Source organism: Magnolia sinica, chromosome 19, assembly GCF_029962835.1.
Source record: "Magnolia sinica isolate HGM2019 chromosome 19, MsV1, whole genome shotgun sequence".
In the NCBI taxonomy this organism is placed as follows: domain Eukaryota; kingdom Viridiplantae; phylum Streptophyta; class Magnoliopsida; order Magnoliales; family Magnoliaceae; genus Magnolia; species Magnolia sinica.
The window spans coordinates 25,965,189-25,980,445 of NC_080591.1; the positions used below are offsets into that span (position 1 = coordinate 25,965,189).

The 15,257-nt window shown below is 38.6% G+C and overlaps 1 protein-coding gene across 1 annotated transcript in view; it reads left to right on the forward strand.

Annotated features, from left to right (window-relative positions):
- Window positions 1-1,093: 1,093 nt before the first annotated feature.
- The window catches only part of LOC131235686 (nifU-like protein 4, mitochondrial), a 32,165-nt gene continuing 18,001 nt past the window's right edge, over window positions 1,094-15,257 (forward strand). Inside the window, exons 1-3 of the mRNA XM_058232978.1 lie at window positions 1,094-1,360; window positions 11,375-11,536; window positions 12,982-13,157. Of these exons, the coding sequence (XP_058088961.1) occupies window positions 1,096-1,360; window positions 11,375-11,536; window positions 12,982-13,157 (603 nt within the window). The 5' untranslated portion in view covers window positions 1,094-1,095. The remainder of the gene's footprint in view (window positions 1,361-11,374; window positions 11,537-12,981; window positions 13,158-15,257) is intronic.

A 15,257-nucleotide genomic window follows, 5' to 3' on the forward strand; every position in this document is an offset into this window, starting at 1 on the left:
AAATAGCAATTCATCCAAAACTTTTGTAGACTATTAAAAGTTGTTAATTGTTAGTCTCAATTGTTTCCTATAACATGGTCCACCTAAAACTTGTATATGCATTTGTATTTTTTGAGCTCATGCCTTAAAATGATATAGAAAAATGGATAGACAATGTGGATATAGAATTCATGCACAAAAGTAGGCCCTACGTAATGGTCAGATTGTCTTGGGCGATGTTAGAACCACATCTAATCCATTACCTTTTTTTGAGATGCATAGAAAATTAAAATTAAATATAACAAATTAAATAAATATACATAAATAAAAGAGTTTGTCCCGAACTAATGACAAAAAAATGTACTGTCTCGTAAATTTTAAAAAAGTTTTAAGGTAAAATGTATAAAAAAATGAAGTAAAAAAGCATTGTTTTGAAAAGTGCGTGTTTGATTTTCCAATGAATTGGTAAATATAGTGTAAAAAAGTAATAATTATTTCCCCATGCATTTACAACGTACCTAATTTGATTGCTTACTTTTTTGACACGAAAATCAAGAATATTACAAAATATCTATAGGTCCGACTGTGATGTATTTCGCTTATCCACACCACTCATCTATTATTCCAGTTGAATTCATAGCATGAGTAAAATAATTGAGGCATATCCAATACTCAAGTGGACCACATCATACAAAATATGGAATCGAATACTTACCATTAAAATCTTTGTGGGGCCACTGTTTCTTTTGGTGTTGGCCACTTGAGTGTTAGATTTGCTTCATTTTGTCCGCTTCATTTTTTGTCTCATACACCGAAATATTGTAATAAAATAGAAGGACGGAATGGATATATCATATGCATTAACTTACAGCTCAAAAATTAAAATTATTCCTTTTAAACCAAATTCAAAGGCATAAATTCCTATGAATTTTTAAACGGGGGAAACCGTAATAATTATTATTTACCGTGTATTTCCCGTTGCTTCGGAAAACAAACAGGCCTCAAAAAAATCGGTCTGATTTCATCCAAACCGACTTTGGCCCTCTCACGCGGGCCTATCTCACATGTAGCACGTGTGTGGTTGCGTGTGGACTAGCAAAAACTCAATTGAAGAAGATGAAAAAACTGCAAAACAAACTCCTGCAGAGAGATCTTGAAACGATGATGACGAAGAAGGGAATTTGGGGAATAGCGAGGAGGGCTCTCCTTCTTGCAAGACAAGCATCAGAAGCAGACAACTCCTCATCTCGACGCTTCTTCTTCTCTCCTTCCCTTTACCAGCTGACTAATGGCGCTCCTTTTGCTGCTGCTGCTGCTTCCAATCCACTCCGCCAATCCCCTCTCTCGCCTTTCAATTCCAACATATGTGGCTCTTTTGGAGGTGGGCTTCCTTTGATTTACATTGATTTTTCTTATTGGGTTTTCTTTATTTCGATTCTTCTGTTTGTCCGTCGGAAATCGAATCCACTTCGATTCAGAAATGCGTATTTTTTGTTTTTTCGATTCTCTCTTCAATTTTCTTTTCTGGGTTTTCTTGGATTCTCTCGTTTAGCGAGAATGATGAGTTTCAATACGAGACGTTCGCCTTTCTCAGTTTTCAGTTTCCGTCCATTGAGCTGTTTTGGGGGTGGACTTGCTTTTGTTTCTGTTTATTTTTTATTTTTGGGTTGTATTCATTTTGATTCTTCTGTTCCTCTGTTGGAAATCAAATTCGGTTCGATTTGGAAATGCGTATTTTTTGGTTTTTCAAATTTTTCCCTTCAATTTTTCCTCTCTGGGTTTTCTTGGATTCTTTCATCTATTGAGAATGATGAGTTTCGAGAGGTGAAGGCCTTTCTCAGTTTTCAGTTTCTGTCCATTGAGCTGTTTTGGAGGTGGGCTTGTTTTGATTTCCCTTATTTTTCCTTTTTGGGTTTTCTTCATTTTGATTTTTCTGTTCGACTCAGAAATGCGGTTTTTTTGGTTTTTCGATTTTCTCTTCATTTTTCCTTTTTGGGTTTTCTTGGATTCTTCCATCTATTGAGAATGATGAGTTTCAATAGTGAGGCTAGCGCCTTTCTTAGTTTTCAGTTTCCATCCATTGAGCTGTTTTGGAGGTGAGCTTGCTTGGATTTCCGTTATTTTTTTCTTTTAGCGTTTTCTTGAGTTTGATTCTTTTGTTCATTTGTCAGAAATCGAATTCACTTCGATTCAGAAATGGGTAGCTTTTGGTTTTTCGATTTTCTCTTCATATTTCCTTTGTGTTTTCTTGGATCCTTCCTATTGATAATGATGAGTTTCGATTGTGTGGGAAAATAGAGTTAGGGTTCCCCCTCCAGTCTTTTCTCTATTTATAAAAACAATGACAATATGGTGGTCTGAGGTGAGGGGCTGCCATCTTGAGTACATCACACTAACGCTCCCTCTCGAGCTGGAGCATAGATATCAATCATGCCCAGCTTAGATACAAATATCAGACAGACAAGAATTGGAGACTGCTTTGGTAAACACGTAGAGGCAAGTTGGTCTTTTGATGACATATGCGGATTACAGATGATTCAGGAGATGAACTTTTCACAGACAAAGTGGTAGTCAACTTCAATTTGATTCGTGTGTTCATGGAGGATGGTATTGGACGCAGTGTGAATGGCTGCCTGATTGTTGTAAAATAACAGAACAAGGTAGTGAACTTCAATCCCAAGATTAGTAAGGAGGGAATGGAGCCACAGAATCTCACCAGTGCCATGACCCATGGAACGATATTTATTGCAATGAAAGAGCAAGCAACAACAGCCTGCTTCTTGCTTTTCCAAGAGACAGGCTTTCCACCAACAAAAATACAGAAACCTAAAGTAGAGTGACGATCTTCAGCTGCCCAGTCAACATCACAGTAGGTGCATATATTAAGATGACCATGAAAAGCATGAAGAATACCTTTACTAAGGGCAGGCTTGACATAACTAATAATACGAAACACAACATTAAGATGGTGTGAGCATGGAGCCTTCATAAACTAGCTCGCCACACTAACCGCACAAGTAACGTTGAGCCATGGACAAATTAATTTACCCATGAGTTGACAATACATCTATGGGTTGGTAAGATTCTAGATTATGTAGTGAACAAGTGGTGCTTAGCTTCAATTGGGAAATATGTGGGGTGAGCATCAAACATGCCAGTAAGCTGTATGAGGTCCAGTGCATACTTTCTCTAAGTGATACAAATTTCCTTGGATGAACGGACAACCTTAATCCCAATAAAATAATGAACATGCCCCAAGTCCTGTATTTCAAAGCTTTGTGCCAAGAATGATTTCACTAGATGAATTTTGATGTCATCATCACCAATGAGGATGATATTATCAACATGCACCGAAGATAGTAGTAAAGGGTCTTGTCCGCTTAATAAAGACGATGATCGGAAGGGCAACATTGAAACCCAACTTGAAGCATGGTAGTACTGAATGGTTTGAACCATGCACGGCAGCACAAGGCAATTGCTTGGGGCCATCGAGTGCTTTCTTGAGATAACATATTTTCCCATGAGAATCCTTGTGTTGGAAGCCGAGAAGGGGCGTGTGTAAATCTCTTTATGAAGATCTCCATTGAAGAATGCATTCTTGACCTTGAGTTTAATAAATTGGTTTCTGACGATTAAAGGCGACTGAAAGAAGAACATGTGCTAAAGTAAGCTTTACAATTGGAGAGAAGTTGTCATTATAATGCACCACAAACTTGTGTAAAGCCTTTAGCCACCAATTGCGCCTTATAACGAGCAACAAGACCATTTGGTTTATATTTAACAATCTACACCGACTTGCATCCAATAACAGTGACCATTGGAAAGATCAACCAATTCCCATATACCATGCTGCTCAAGGACAATCATCTCTTCAAGTATAATGGCTTTTCACTTCGAGTCTTTTAGGGCTTCCGTAACATTAGAGGAAATGGTAGAAATGAATGCATGAAAGGAAGGAGACAGAGCTATAGGAAATATAGTTATTGATATTGTGAAGAGAACGAGAGCAATACTGTGCTGGAGGGATAGTGCGCTTCGCCTTCGAACAACAAGGAGAAGATTAAAGGATGTGCTTGGATCTGTAGCTGGCGGGGAGGATTAACGAGGCGAAGGAGAAGGCAAGTTGTGTTTCTTATTAAAAATAGTATCATCCACGACAAAAAGAGGGAAACTAAATCATGGAGTTGTTTTATCATGATCAATGTTGTCAAATCACATGTGTTCTTGTGCCATTCAAGGGGTCTAATTGCTTATGTGATTTCATAATTGCATAAGCAATCACTCACGTTTTATTTTATTTTATAACTAAAAATAAAAAACAAAAACGGAAAGATAGGAAAAAATGCAAAAAAAAAAAAGAGAGAGAAAAAGAAAAAAAGAAAAATTGTCTAATTGCTGTAGAAGTGATTCATTTTTTTAAAAAAAATACCAATTTCATTATAAATTTTATAATTACCTAATTATTACATGATTACATTACACTTAAATGACTATTAGACCATCTAAGTTATAAAAGTATAACAATAATGAGCATGCATCTAACGGTGAGCCGGGGTATTACCTTCAAAGAAGGATCTGGTTCTCGGATTGGATTCTGGATGGATTCTTGGTGTGGTAATCACGAACTCCAAGGTATGTTCCCAAGACTAGCTAGGCTTGTGCAAGACAGGCAAGTCTGGGTGATGGATTGCTACTCAATAGTTGGGGGGAAGGTTGTTTTGTGCCCCCCTTGCCGCAAGAACATGTCGGAGGTTGATATTGTAGAGTTTGTTTCGCTGATGGAGCTTCTTAATTCCGTTGTTCCGGATCCTTCACAAGTAGACACTATTGAGTGGGCAGAGAGCAAGTTAGGAGTGTTCTCGGTCAAAGCATGCTACAAATATTTCTCTTTGACACCTTCTAGTATGCCTCCAAATCACCCCTTCCATCACTGGTTCTATGAAGCTCCTCCTAGAGTTGTTGCTTTTGTTTGGTTGGTAGGTTGAAAGAGAATCCTTACCATCAACAATCTGTAGAGGAGAGCGCTCGTCTTACCTAATATTTGCCTAATGTGCATGGGTAATGAGGAATTGATTGACCATCTCTTTATCCATTGCCCTTTTGCCTCATTTGGAATTTCTTTCTTTCCTGGTTGGGCATGGATTGGGTTATGCCAAATTCGGTGGATGAGCTGCTTTGGGCATGGCATGGTGGAGGAGGTGGGAAGATGCGGAAAGCAATATGGTGCCTCTTAGTCATGGCAATCTCGTGGGTCATTTGGGGGTCTGGGAATGGTAGGTGCTTTCGTAATATTATTGAAGAGGAGAACAACATTATTTCAAGGATCAAAAGGCTACTAGCTGATTGGGCGGTTTTTGTTAAGGTGGCTCCGGCTGCCTTCTCTTTTTAAGTGTGTTGAGGAGTTGGGCTTGTATTCTTTGCGTTTCGACGCTTTTGTTAAAATTATCGTATCTTTTTTAAAAAAAGTATAACAATCAACAAGTTATACATTTACAGTAAGTCATCTTCTAAGTCATTCAAAAGTAAGAAATAACAATTTATTAAAAATATAGAAATTATATTGAATATGGTTGGTATAAATACTTAGCGATATATTAAATCGTGGTTTTCCTATCTATATTCTTATAATGATTTTCCAAAGTTATTTGCGCGGGTCCTTTACCTTTACCCCTTTGGTCAACCACATCTTCAGGATGTAGTCTAGATCACTTATCCATTAGCTCATGTTCACGAGCTCTTTTGGGTGCTGGTGTTTTAGATCGCCTCATGGATGTAGGTGGTGTAGCATCCACATCAACAACATCAATGTCAATATCCTCATAAGCTCCTCGTTCCATAAATTATTCTTGGAGAACTGAAGAGAGGCTTAGAGAGGAGAGATCCTTGATCTCCTTACACAATCTAGTCAATGTATAATCTCCTTCTTGGTCTCTTTTGCTTCAAGAGAATTGTTAGAACTTAGAATCAACATACCTTCAACAATCAAGAGTGTGGAGGTGGACCTAATGGTGATTATGAGAGAAATTAGACTTTAGAGTGAGGGAGAGATATTATAAAAGAATAGTGCAAAATTAAGAATTTTCGGAAAAAAGTCGAAAGGTTAGATTTATAGTATGCGATTGGATATAGTGTCAATGGCATATGCAATCATCGCATATGTGATGTCCACGCGCGCGTATGCAATTGCTCGATTGCTCATGACAGCACTGACCATGATGACTAAAATAGGGTTGATCCTCAAAGAAGGTGACATTTGGAGAGATATCGACACTTGTAGCTGAATAGTAACATTTGTATCCCTTTTGTGTAGATACCAAGAAAGAAACATTTGAAAAGCTGAGAAGAAATTTTATCCTAGTTAGGACTAACAAGGCGCACAAAGCAAACAAACCTAAAGACTTTTAGGCTGTAGTATGAACAAGGGAGAATCAAGTTGAAGAAGCTTGAGGAGTAACTCCACCCAAGTAATTGAGATGACATCCTGTTGATCATTTAGGTAGCAAGGAGAACTGCTTCATCCCAATTGATTAAAGGTACTGTCATTTTGGTTAATATGGACCTTGTTATCTTTAATAGATGCTGGTTCTTTCATTCAGCTACCCCCTTTTGTTGGGAAGTATAAACATATGACGTTTGAAAAATAATACCTAGGTTGGAAAATAAATGTTGTAGTTTGCGACACATTCCCTAGCTTTATCAGATCTAAATATCTTACTAGTCCACCCAAATTGAGTTTAAACATATTTAATGAAATTTTGCACAATAGAGAGAACTTTTGTTTGGCTTCTCATTAGAAAGAACCAGGTAAACATGGAAAAGTCATCAATAAATAAGATAGTACTGATATCAAAACACATAATATGGGAGCAAGGCCTCACACATCCGAGTGAATTAATGCAAATGGTTCAACGAATTTAGAATCGCTAATATAATATGAAATGATGAACATTTTAAAGTAATTGATAGATCTTAAGTTGTGAAATAACCAAGTAAAAACTGAGGAAACAAACTATGTAGTGCGCTAGCTGAAATGTGTCCAAGGCGAGTGTGACAGTGAAGTCGGTCTGCTTTATTCAAAAGAAGTGAACTAGATGCAGCAACAGATGTGAACAAACTGCCATTCGGATCGAGAAGGTACAACCCACATTCCTCACATACACAACTAATCGTTTGAGTGGTCTACAGATCTTATATAACATAGGAGGATGGGAAAAAGATAACAGAACAACGGAGTTGTTTAGTTAATGCACTGAACAATAGTAAATTAGAGGAGAACGATGGAATATAAAGTGTAGAGGATAATGTAAGAGGAGTAAAGTTGAAAGGATCCGTTTCTAACCATGCAAGAATACAATTCATCTGCTAACTTTATGCGATGAGAAGATGAGGAATATGTGATGAAGTTACCTTCCTGATTTTTCATATGCTCGGTGGCCCCAGAGTCAATAATTCATGACCCATAGGAAGGGGGAATAGATTTGGTCACATGGTTGGCTGAAATACCTGGAGTGTCCCATGAAAGTCCAATGGCTCATGGAGATGTATGAAAAGTAGTTTTCCCATGCCGAAGCTTAGTAACATGTTTTGATTAAGCATTGTCTTGGTCCCCCTCAATCGTAGCATTATTAAACCCTCATATTAGGGCTTGGGTCAGAGGTGAGTAGAAATCTTTGGTGTGTCGATGTTGACCACAATGGGTGCGTACTAAACTATCACGAGCATGATCCCTTGTATGCGCAGGTACATGATCAGAACAAACATTAATCTATCCTTTTGCGAGGTATTCCCCATGATTGGTTTTGGATCCCATAAACGCAGATATCTCAGTAGTGGTCAACTACCGTGTGACGGATATATGACGGGCACCCTTCCTTCAAATGTAATTGTAAATAGATTCAAGAGGATGGATGGAATCTCGTCCTAGAATGTGGACTTGCTGAGGCTTAAACTCGTTGTTAAGTTTGCCAAGAAACTCAAAGGTGCATATTTCCTTATGCCGCTTGCTTATGTCTTCATGAATTGTAACTTTGGGCAATATATTGATAAAGTTCCTTCCACCTTTGATACAAGGAAGCATAAAACGACTCGATCGATAAAGCACCTTGGGCCATTGTTGAAATTTCATAGTATAGTTAATAGGTGTGCATTAAATTATCAATATGATAATACACCTTTGCAACCGTCCTATATCTCCTTAGCGGAGGTACACATCATAAGTAGCTCACCAATCGTTGATTCTATGGAATGCAATAACTAGCTCATGACAATATAATTGCCACATTTCCAATATTCAAATGTTGGATTAGTTTAAGAGGGCTTTTCCTTACTCCCATCTATATAACCCAACTTCTGTCTACTGCCAAGGTATATGATGGCGGACTAGGACCATGTAAGGTAGTTGCAGCCATCTAACATTATCGTTGTAATGAATAAATTAGGGTGCTGGTCAGGTCCAACCTTTCGACTCTCCATAATGAAAACATAAATGATAAAGACTCAAACAACACATTTGTAACTGGACAACCACAAAACACATAGCAAGAAGAAGATGATGCTCTACATATGAATTGAAGAGAGAAAACGAGAGGTGTGTACCTCAACTTACGCATAAGTCTCTGAAGAGAACGCGGTGAATCACTGCTTGTGAAGTGGCCCACCGACACTATTGACAAGATCAATGAGACTCCATCGATCCAAGTGGCCTCCTGTTGTTGTTTGATGGATGGAGTCCCACTGTCGACTTAAGCAGCCCACTACCACTGATGCGAGGATGCCACAACGCCGTAGTTGGAAGGACGGTGAAAGTCATTGGTACGAGCGGCCTCCTACTGCGGATGAAGGGCAGAGTGCTGGCAACTTATCGTGATACAAGCAGCTTGCCGCCACTGTTAATAAAAAGGGTGGTGGAATGCTGCTTGTGCGAGCGACATTGTGGTAGTGGATCACTACCGCCGTTGACAATTCAGAATTTCAAGTCACACACCTACAATTTGCAGATGATAGATTATTATCATGCGAGGTAGATGATCTAAAGGTGTCCAATCTTCGATCGATCATAATTAGTTTTGAGGCAGTATCAGGGCTAAAGGTTAATATTAGTAAAAGTGAAATATTGGGGTGGGCATTTCTAAGGAAGAGGTTGGCCAATTTGTGAGAATATTTGGATTTAGGGTAGATTCCTTTCCAACCACATCCCTCGGTCTTCTTTTATGCTTAGGATTTGGGACAAAGTGGTGGAGAGGTTCAAAAGAAAGTTATCGCAATGGAAGACTAGATATCTATCGACTTGGGTGCGATAAAGGCAATGATGTCAAATCTTCCTATTTACTTAATGTCCTTATTCAAATTCCTAAAACTGGTGGTGGATAGGTTGGGAAAAATTAGGAGAGATTTTGGTGGAATGGAGCGGAAGAGAAGAAAAAAATTTCATCTCATGAAATGGGAGGAAGTGTGCAAACCTCGGGATCAAGGGGGGCCAGATTATGAAAGAGCTTATGAATTTAGCATTGGTAAGTAAATGGGGTTTGGAGGTTTGGAGTGGAGGGTTCCATATGGAGAGTGGTAATAGGTAGGAAATATGGGTTATAGGGGTAGGTGGATTAGGTTGTCATCTTTGTACATGAGCATCATATTTATGGAAAGCGGTAGCGTCGGTAAAAAGTAGGGTGTGGGCAAGGGTGGGATTCCATTTGGGGGATGGGAAGACCATTAGGTTTTGGGAGGATATTTGGATGCGGGAGCAAAAGTTGAGTGAAGTGTTTCGCCATTAGGCAGGGATTGCTTTAGAGTTAGATTTGAGGGTGGATAGATGCTTTTCAATTTAAGGAGAGATTGTTACTTGGGCACCGCTGTGCCATTGGAACTTTATTGATGTAGAGATAGAAGAGTTTATTTGGTTGATAGATTTGCACTCCAAAGTATCCCTGGTGCCTGCGGAAGCGGACTCAATGATATGGCTTAAGGACAAGTCAGGTAGGTTCTTTGTCAATTTTTTTTTACAAGTTTATAAGTGGGGCCGACATCAATGAAGAGATCAGCTTGACATCTTTTGTTTGGCGTTATGGAGCTCCTCCAAAGGTAGCGGTGCTTGCTTGGTTAGTGGGAAGAAAAAAGGTGTTACAGTGGACAATCTTCACAAAAGAATGATGATCATCCCGAATGTTTGCTTCATGCGTTATTAAGACGAGGAATCTATGGATCATCTTTTCATTCATTGTTCATTTGCAAAAAGGTTTTGGTAATGCTTCTTTGATTTGTTTGGTGTATGGGTGTAGCCAAGTTCTGTTGATTAGTTTATGCTGGCGTGGCATGATGGAGGTGAAAGGAAGATTGGGAAAAAAGAGTGGCATTTGTGTTTAGTCGTGGGTTTGTGGTTCATATGGTTAGAAACGAATGATCATTGTTTTAGGAATTGGCAAGGGGAGGTATTGAGGTTTTCAAAAGGGCAAAATCGCATGTAATGGATTGGGCGATTATATCGAAAGTTATTTCCCAATTCCCGATCCGTTGGCTGGAGTTGTAATTTTCGTTTTGTTTGTTCTTAGGTTTCTGTATTTTTTGGTTCCGGCCTTTTATGAATAAATTTATCATCTTTCAAAAAAAAAAACAAAAGAAAAGAAAAGAAAAGAAAAGGAAAAAAAAAAAAAACCGAAACAGGTAGCCAGGTGAGCACTTAGTTTTCAGTTTGCATCCGTTGAGCTGTTTTGGAGGTGGGGGGTTTTCTTCATACCGATTCTTCAGTTTGTCTGTTGGAAATAAAATTCGATTAAAAAATCGGTATTTTTTGGTTTTTGGTTTCTCTTTGTTTTTCCTTTCTAGGTTTTCTTGGATTCTTTCATCTATTGATAATGATGAGTTTCAATAGCAAGGCGAGGGCCTTCACAGTTTTCAGTTTCCTTCCACAGAGCTGTTTTGGAGGTGGGCTTGCTTTGATTTTCATTTTTTTATTTTGGGTTTCCTCTCTTTCAATTCTTCTATTCATCTCTGCTATTTGGTTTGAGTCCGATTTTTTTTAAATTCTTTTTCTTTATTCTCTTCATTTTTCTTGTCTGGATTTTCTTGGATTCTTTTATTCCAACTATTTTCAGGCATATAGTGATATTAATGTTGTTTTCTCGCATGGCTCTTGCCTTTATTGGATTTCAGTTCATGGATTTTCTTTCGAGGCAATTTGGTAACTTGGCTATTTGAGGCAATTTGCTTTGGAATAATGTGTCCTTTTTTTTTTAAAATTTAAATTATAAATATTTGTTATCTATCAGAATTGGTGGAATAGATGGATTTTTGTTTGTTGATGCAATTAAAAACCCATGTCTCGAAAATTTAAACATGTTTTTTTTTTTTTTGGTAGAAGAAGCATTCATTCAGCAATTTCATATGACACTTGTTTCCACAGGGCAGAAGAGAAGCATGTTTATTCAGACCCAGTCGACGCCTAATCCTGCATCTCTCATGTTCTATCCTGGAAAACCTGTTATGGACGTTGGAAGTGCCGACTTCCCGAATGCTCGTGCAGCAATGGGTTCACCGCTAGCCAAATCACTCTATGCCATTGATGGTATGCACGATGATGACAATGTTTTATGATGAGTTTTAAGGGTTGTTTGGCTTCCTGGAAAGCAGATCTGATGGAAACATAGTCCATTAGTAAGGGCCCTTGCTCATGTTTGGATGCTGGGAAGTGGTTGGAAATGGATTCCTGCTGTAATCTGTGAAGCCATTTGTGATTCCTTGGAAAATAGTAGGAAGCAAATTACTCTGGAATTCCCCCTGGACTTGTTTTTGAATTCCTAGTATCCATGCGCGGGTTCCTAGCAATTACTTCCCATCATCCGAACACTTTTTTTTTTTAATATTATAAAATTCCTGAAACTGGCTTTCCCAGTACCCATACACAGTAGACAGGATATCTTTCACAGAGAATCTGTTTCCCAGAAACTGATTCACTCCACCTTTTAAGATTCCTGGGACCCAAAAGACCCCGTATGCTTTTTCGCTCCACCTTTTAAGATTCCTAGGACCCAAATGACCCCATATGCATTTTCAAAATCTCTTTTCGAAGTTTCACTGAATGTTGATTAAGAATTTTAGGTTGTCATTGCTTCCTTCTGGAGATGGATTAATCTCCATATCAATTTTTTCTACACTGCTACATGCATCGATTTTCTTATCCCTTGTTTTCGCCTTCTTAAACGTTGTGAGTAGTGCATTATTCGCTCTCCCTGTTTTCCAACAGTTTGGATCATCCACGGCATCTAACTGTGGTTTTTAGCTCTTTGTTGTTACTTAAGAAACATTAATTGCCTTTCAAAAAAGAACTTAAGAGACATTAGTTAGATCATGCACAAAATTACAATGTTGAAAATGTCTTTTCTTTCATAAATCAATATTGGAGTGCCTAATCAATTGGCGCATACACCCATGCAGAGAGTAGCTCCTGCTAAGGCTACTCGTGCTCTAATCAAACTTGTGAGATCCTGGCTGTTTGTCAGATGGGCCGTAGTGTTAATGTGTCATTGCCTGGAAATCAAGCTGGTTTGGCCTTCTGGTGGGCCACGTGTACATTACATGTGGACCAATGGTCTTTTTTTCTTCTTTTCAAATCAGTCATGTTTTGTCGTATCGGTGGGGCTAATGTGCTGCCTACCTTTTGGGCAATGTACATACATGTTTGTTAAGAGGAATCAGCAATTCTCTATGGGTGTCCGTTCGTTGTTAGTGAAACGGCGATTTCAAAGGAGTTCCTGTTGATTTTTCCCTCCAAGCCAAGTGCTGTGTGAGCTGCAATGCCTATCGGTTGTAGATTCTGCCTCTCCAAGCATGAATTGAAAAATGAAACCTTCACACTTGCATCACAAAAAGAACTTCTGCATCACACCGGCAATAAATGCAGCTATGGGTGGTTTGTGATTTTATTTTCTGCTCATTCCTTATAGTAAAAACAGTGAAATCCAAGTTGATTTGAGCAAGGTTGGAGTGACCCTTTGTCTTCTGTAATTACAGGAATAACTCGAGTATTCTTTGGATCAGATTTTATAACAGTAACGAAGTCTGATGAAGCATCATGGGATTTTCTGAAACCTGAAATATTTGCAGCCATCATGGACTTCTATTCATCCGGGAAACCACTGTTTCTGGATTCGAATGTTGCTGCTTCTATGGACACCGCCATTCATGAGGTAACCTACTCTAGGAGAAATTTGTGTGTGCATGATGCGGAGCATCAATAGTTGTTGCATGCATATCTCCCCCCAACCAAAGTCGGTGGGCAGGAGTCCAGTTCGCTTAAAAAAAATGGTATTTTGAAATGTCGGGATTCTTGAAAGAGATGGGTTTCACTGATTCTCGATGCACACTGTATGTGCTGGTTAGGGTTGTGTTCTATTTTGTAGATTTGCAGAAGCAACAAGGATGGTTTCATTTTATCACTAATGTGATGAGGTTGCTCTCTCTTGTTGAAATGCCAAAAGTGCTCTCATTGTGCAATTTTGGAATATCATGACTTATGAGTTGATGCATAAAAATGCATCCCAATGACTAATCCATGCTTGAAGTAATTTTTTTTAATTTTTAATTTAATTTTATTATTTTTTTTAACAATGACCTACTACTACATGAGTTCTGTCACAATTGCTCAAACTTAAGCTTGTTGTAAGTTTCAAGTTTCGAAGGCAGGCAACTAGCACAAGCTGTTGTGACAACCAGATCTTCATTCAAGATTTCCAATAAGACATCTCATGAGGAATTCTATGATCCTTGACCGGAGGTTATATATTGTATCCTTGAGTTTTCATTGATGTACTTGTGGATACATGGTTCTGTAGACTGTAGTACAGATTGTTGATCTGATGGTCCCCACTGTGGATGGACCATGCCTCAAAATATTCCTGCATTGGAAGAACCCAGCCTTCCAATCTTCGGCATTTTTTGCTTTTGAATGTAGAGTGTTATTGTATTTCTTTCTTAACTATTTGTTAGCAGGACACAAATTGAATGGTTTCCTAATGTCAAGCTTTGGGTTGCAACTCGTCCACAGTTGGGCCCACCGTACAAATAGTTTGGATCATAGTTTCTTGGAAAATATATTTGGCTTAGCATATCCCAGGCCCTGATCGTAGTATCATACTTGCTCCTCAATGCTTTTGGTACTTTTTTTAGGATGTTTATTTTTTTGGAAAGGTTATTTTTGGGATGTTATTGAAAGTATAAGAAAAACAAACTCGAAGGGAGAGGCACCTTGGTCTTCATGATGCTGAGTTAGTGGATCACCTGTTTATGCATAGTTTCTTTGCTCAAATGGCCTGTTGTGACTTCTTCTAGATGTGACAGTTGGCAGTAGAGGAAGGAAAAGGTTGGCTCTTTGGTGGATCACTCTGCTAGCTAGCCTTTTGTCTATTTGGTGCAAGCAGAACAATTTGTCTTTCAGAGATGTTTTGTGTTCATTACTGAGATCTTCCTAAAGGCTGAAAGTCTTGTGATTGAATGGGCCAGAGCGTCTCTGGATTTTTTTAAACTATTAAGTAAATATGTTTGAAAATCCTCCTCTCTATCTTTTGTGTGTGTGTGTGTGTGTGTGTGTGTGTTTGGGGGGCGGAGGTTCCTTGTTGTACTATTCCGTGATTCCTTGTCATTGGCTTCTATCTTTTATTTCTTCTCTTGCTTAATAAATTTTGGTTTTCCTTCAAAAATAAAAAAAGAAAAGAAAAGAAAAAGAATGTGGGGAGTGGAACCAAGTAATCAACTATGGTTGATCCTCATGTCACTATATGAACAACGTCACTTAATGCACTGGAAAAAGAAAGATCTTGGTGATAGTGAAGAGTAATTGACTAAGATGCGGATCCACTAAAGACACGCTGTGATTGATAGCATTTTGAGATGCTTTGGGCCTACAATGGGTAGGTTACTGGTGCATGCATATCTGGACCTGCTTAAAGGGGTTGGATCCAGGTACCATATTTGAGGCACCGGACCCCAATTTGTCATGGCTTGGGTGCCCATAGTGTGTTTGTGTGTCTATGTGTGTGTGTGTGTGTGCCTGTGTTACATGACTACACTGAGGAAAACTTATCATGTATTTATTTCATTGAGAATGCCAGGAATATATAGAAAAGGTGGGCGATCTATGAAGATCTGTAATATTAATAAAAGTGAGCTATTGGGGGTAGGCATTTTGTAAGGAGGAAGTTGGGGTATTTGCTAGGATTTTTGGATGTAGAGAGGGCTCTTTTCCTACTACATACCTTGGCCACCGCTATGCATTGGAAAACTAGTGAAAT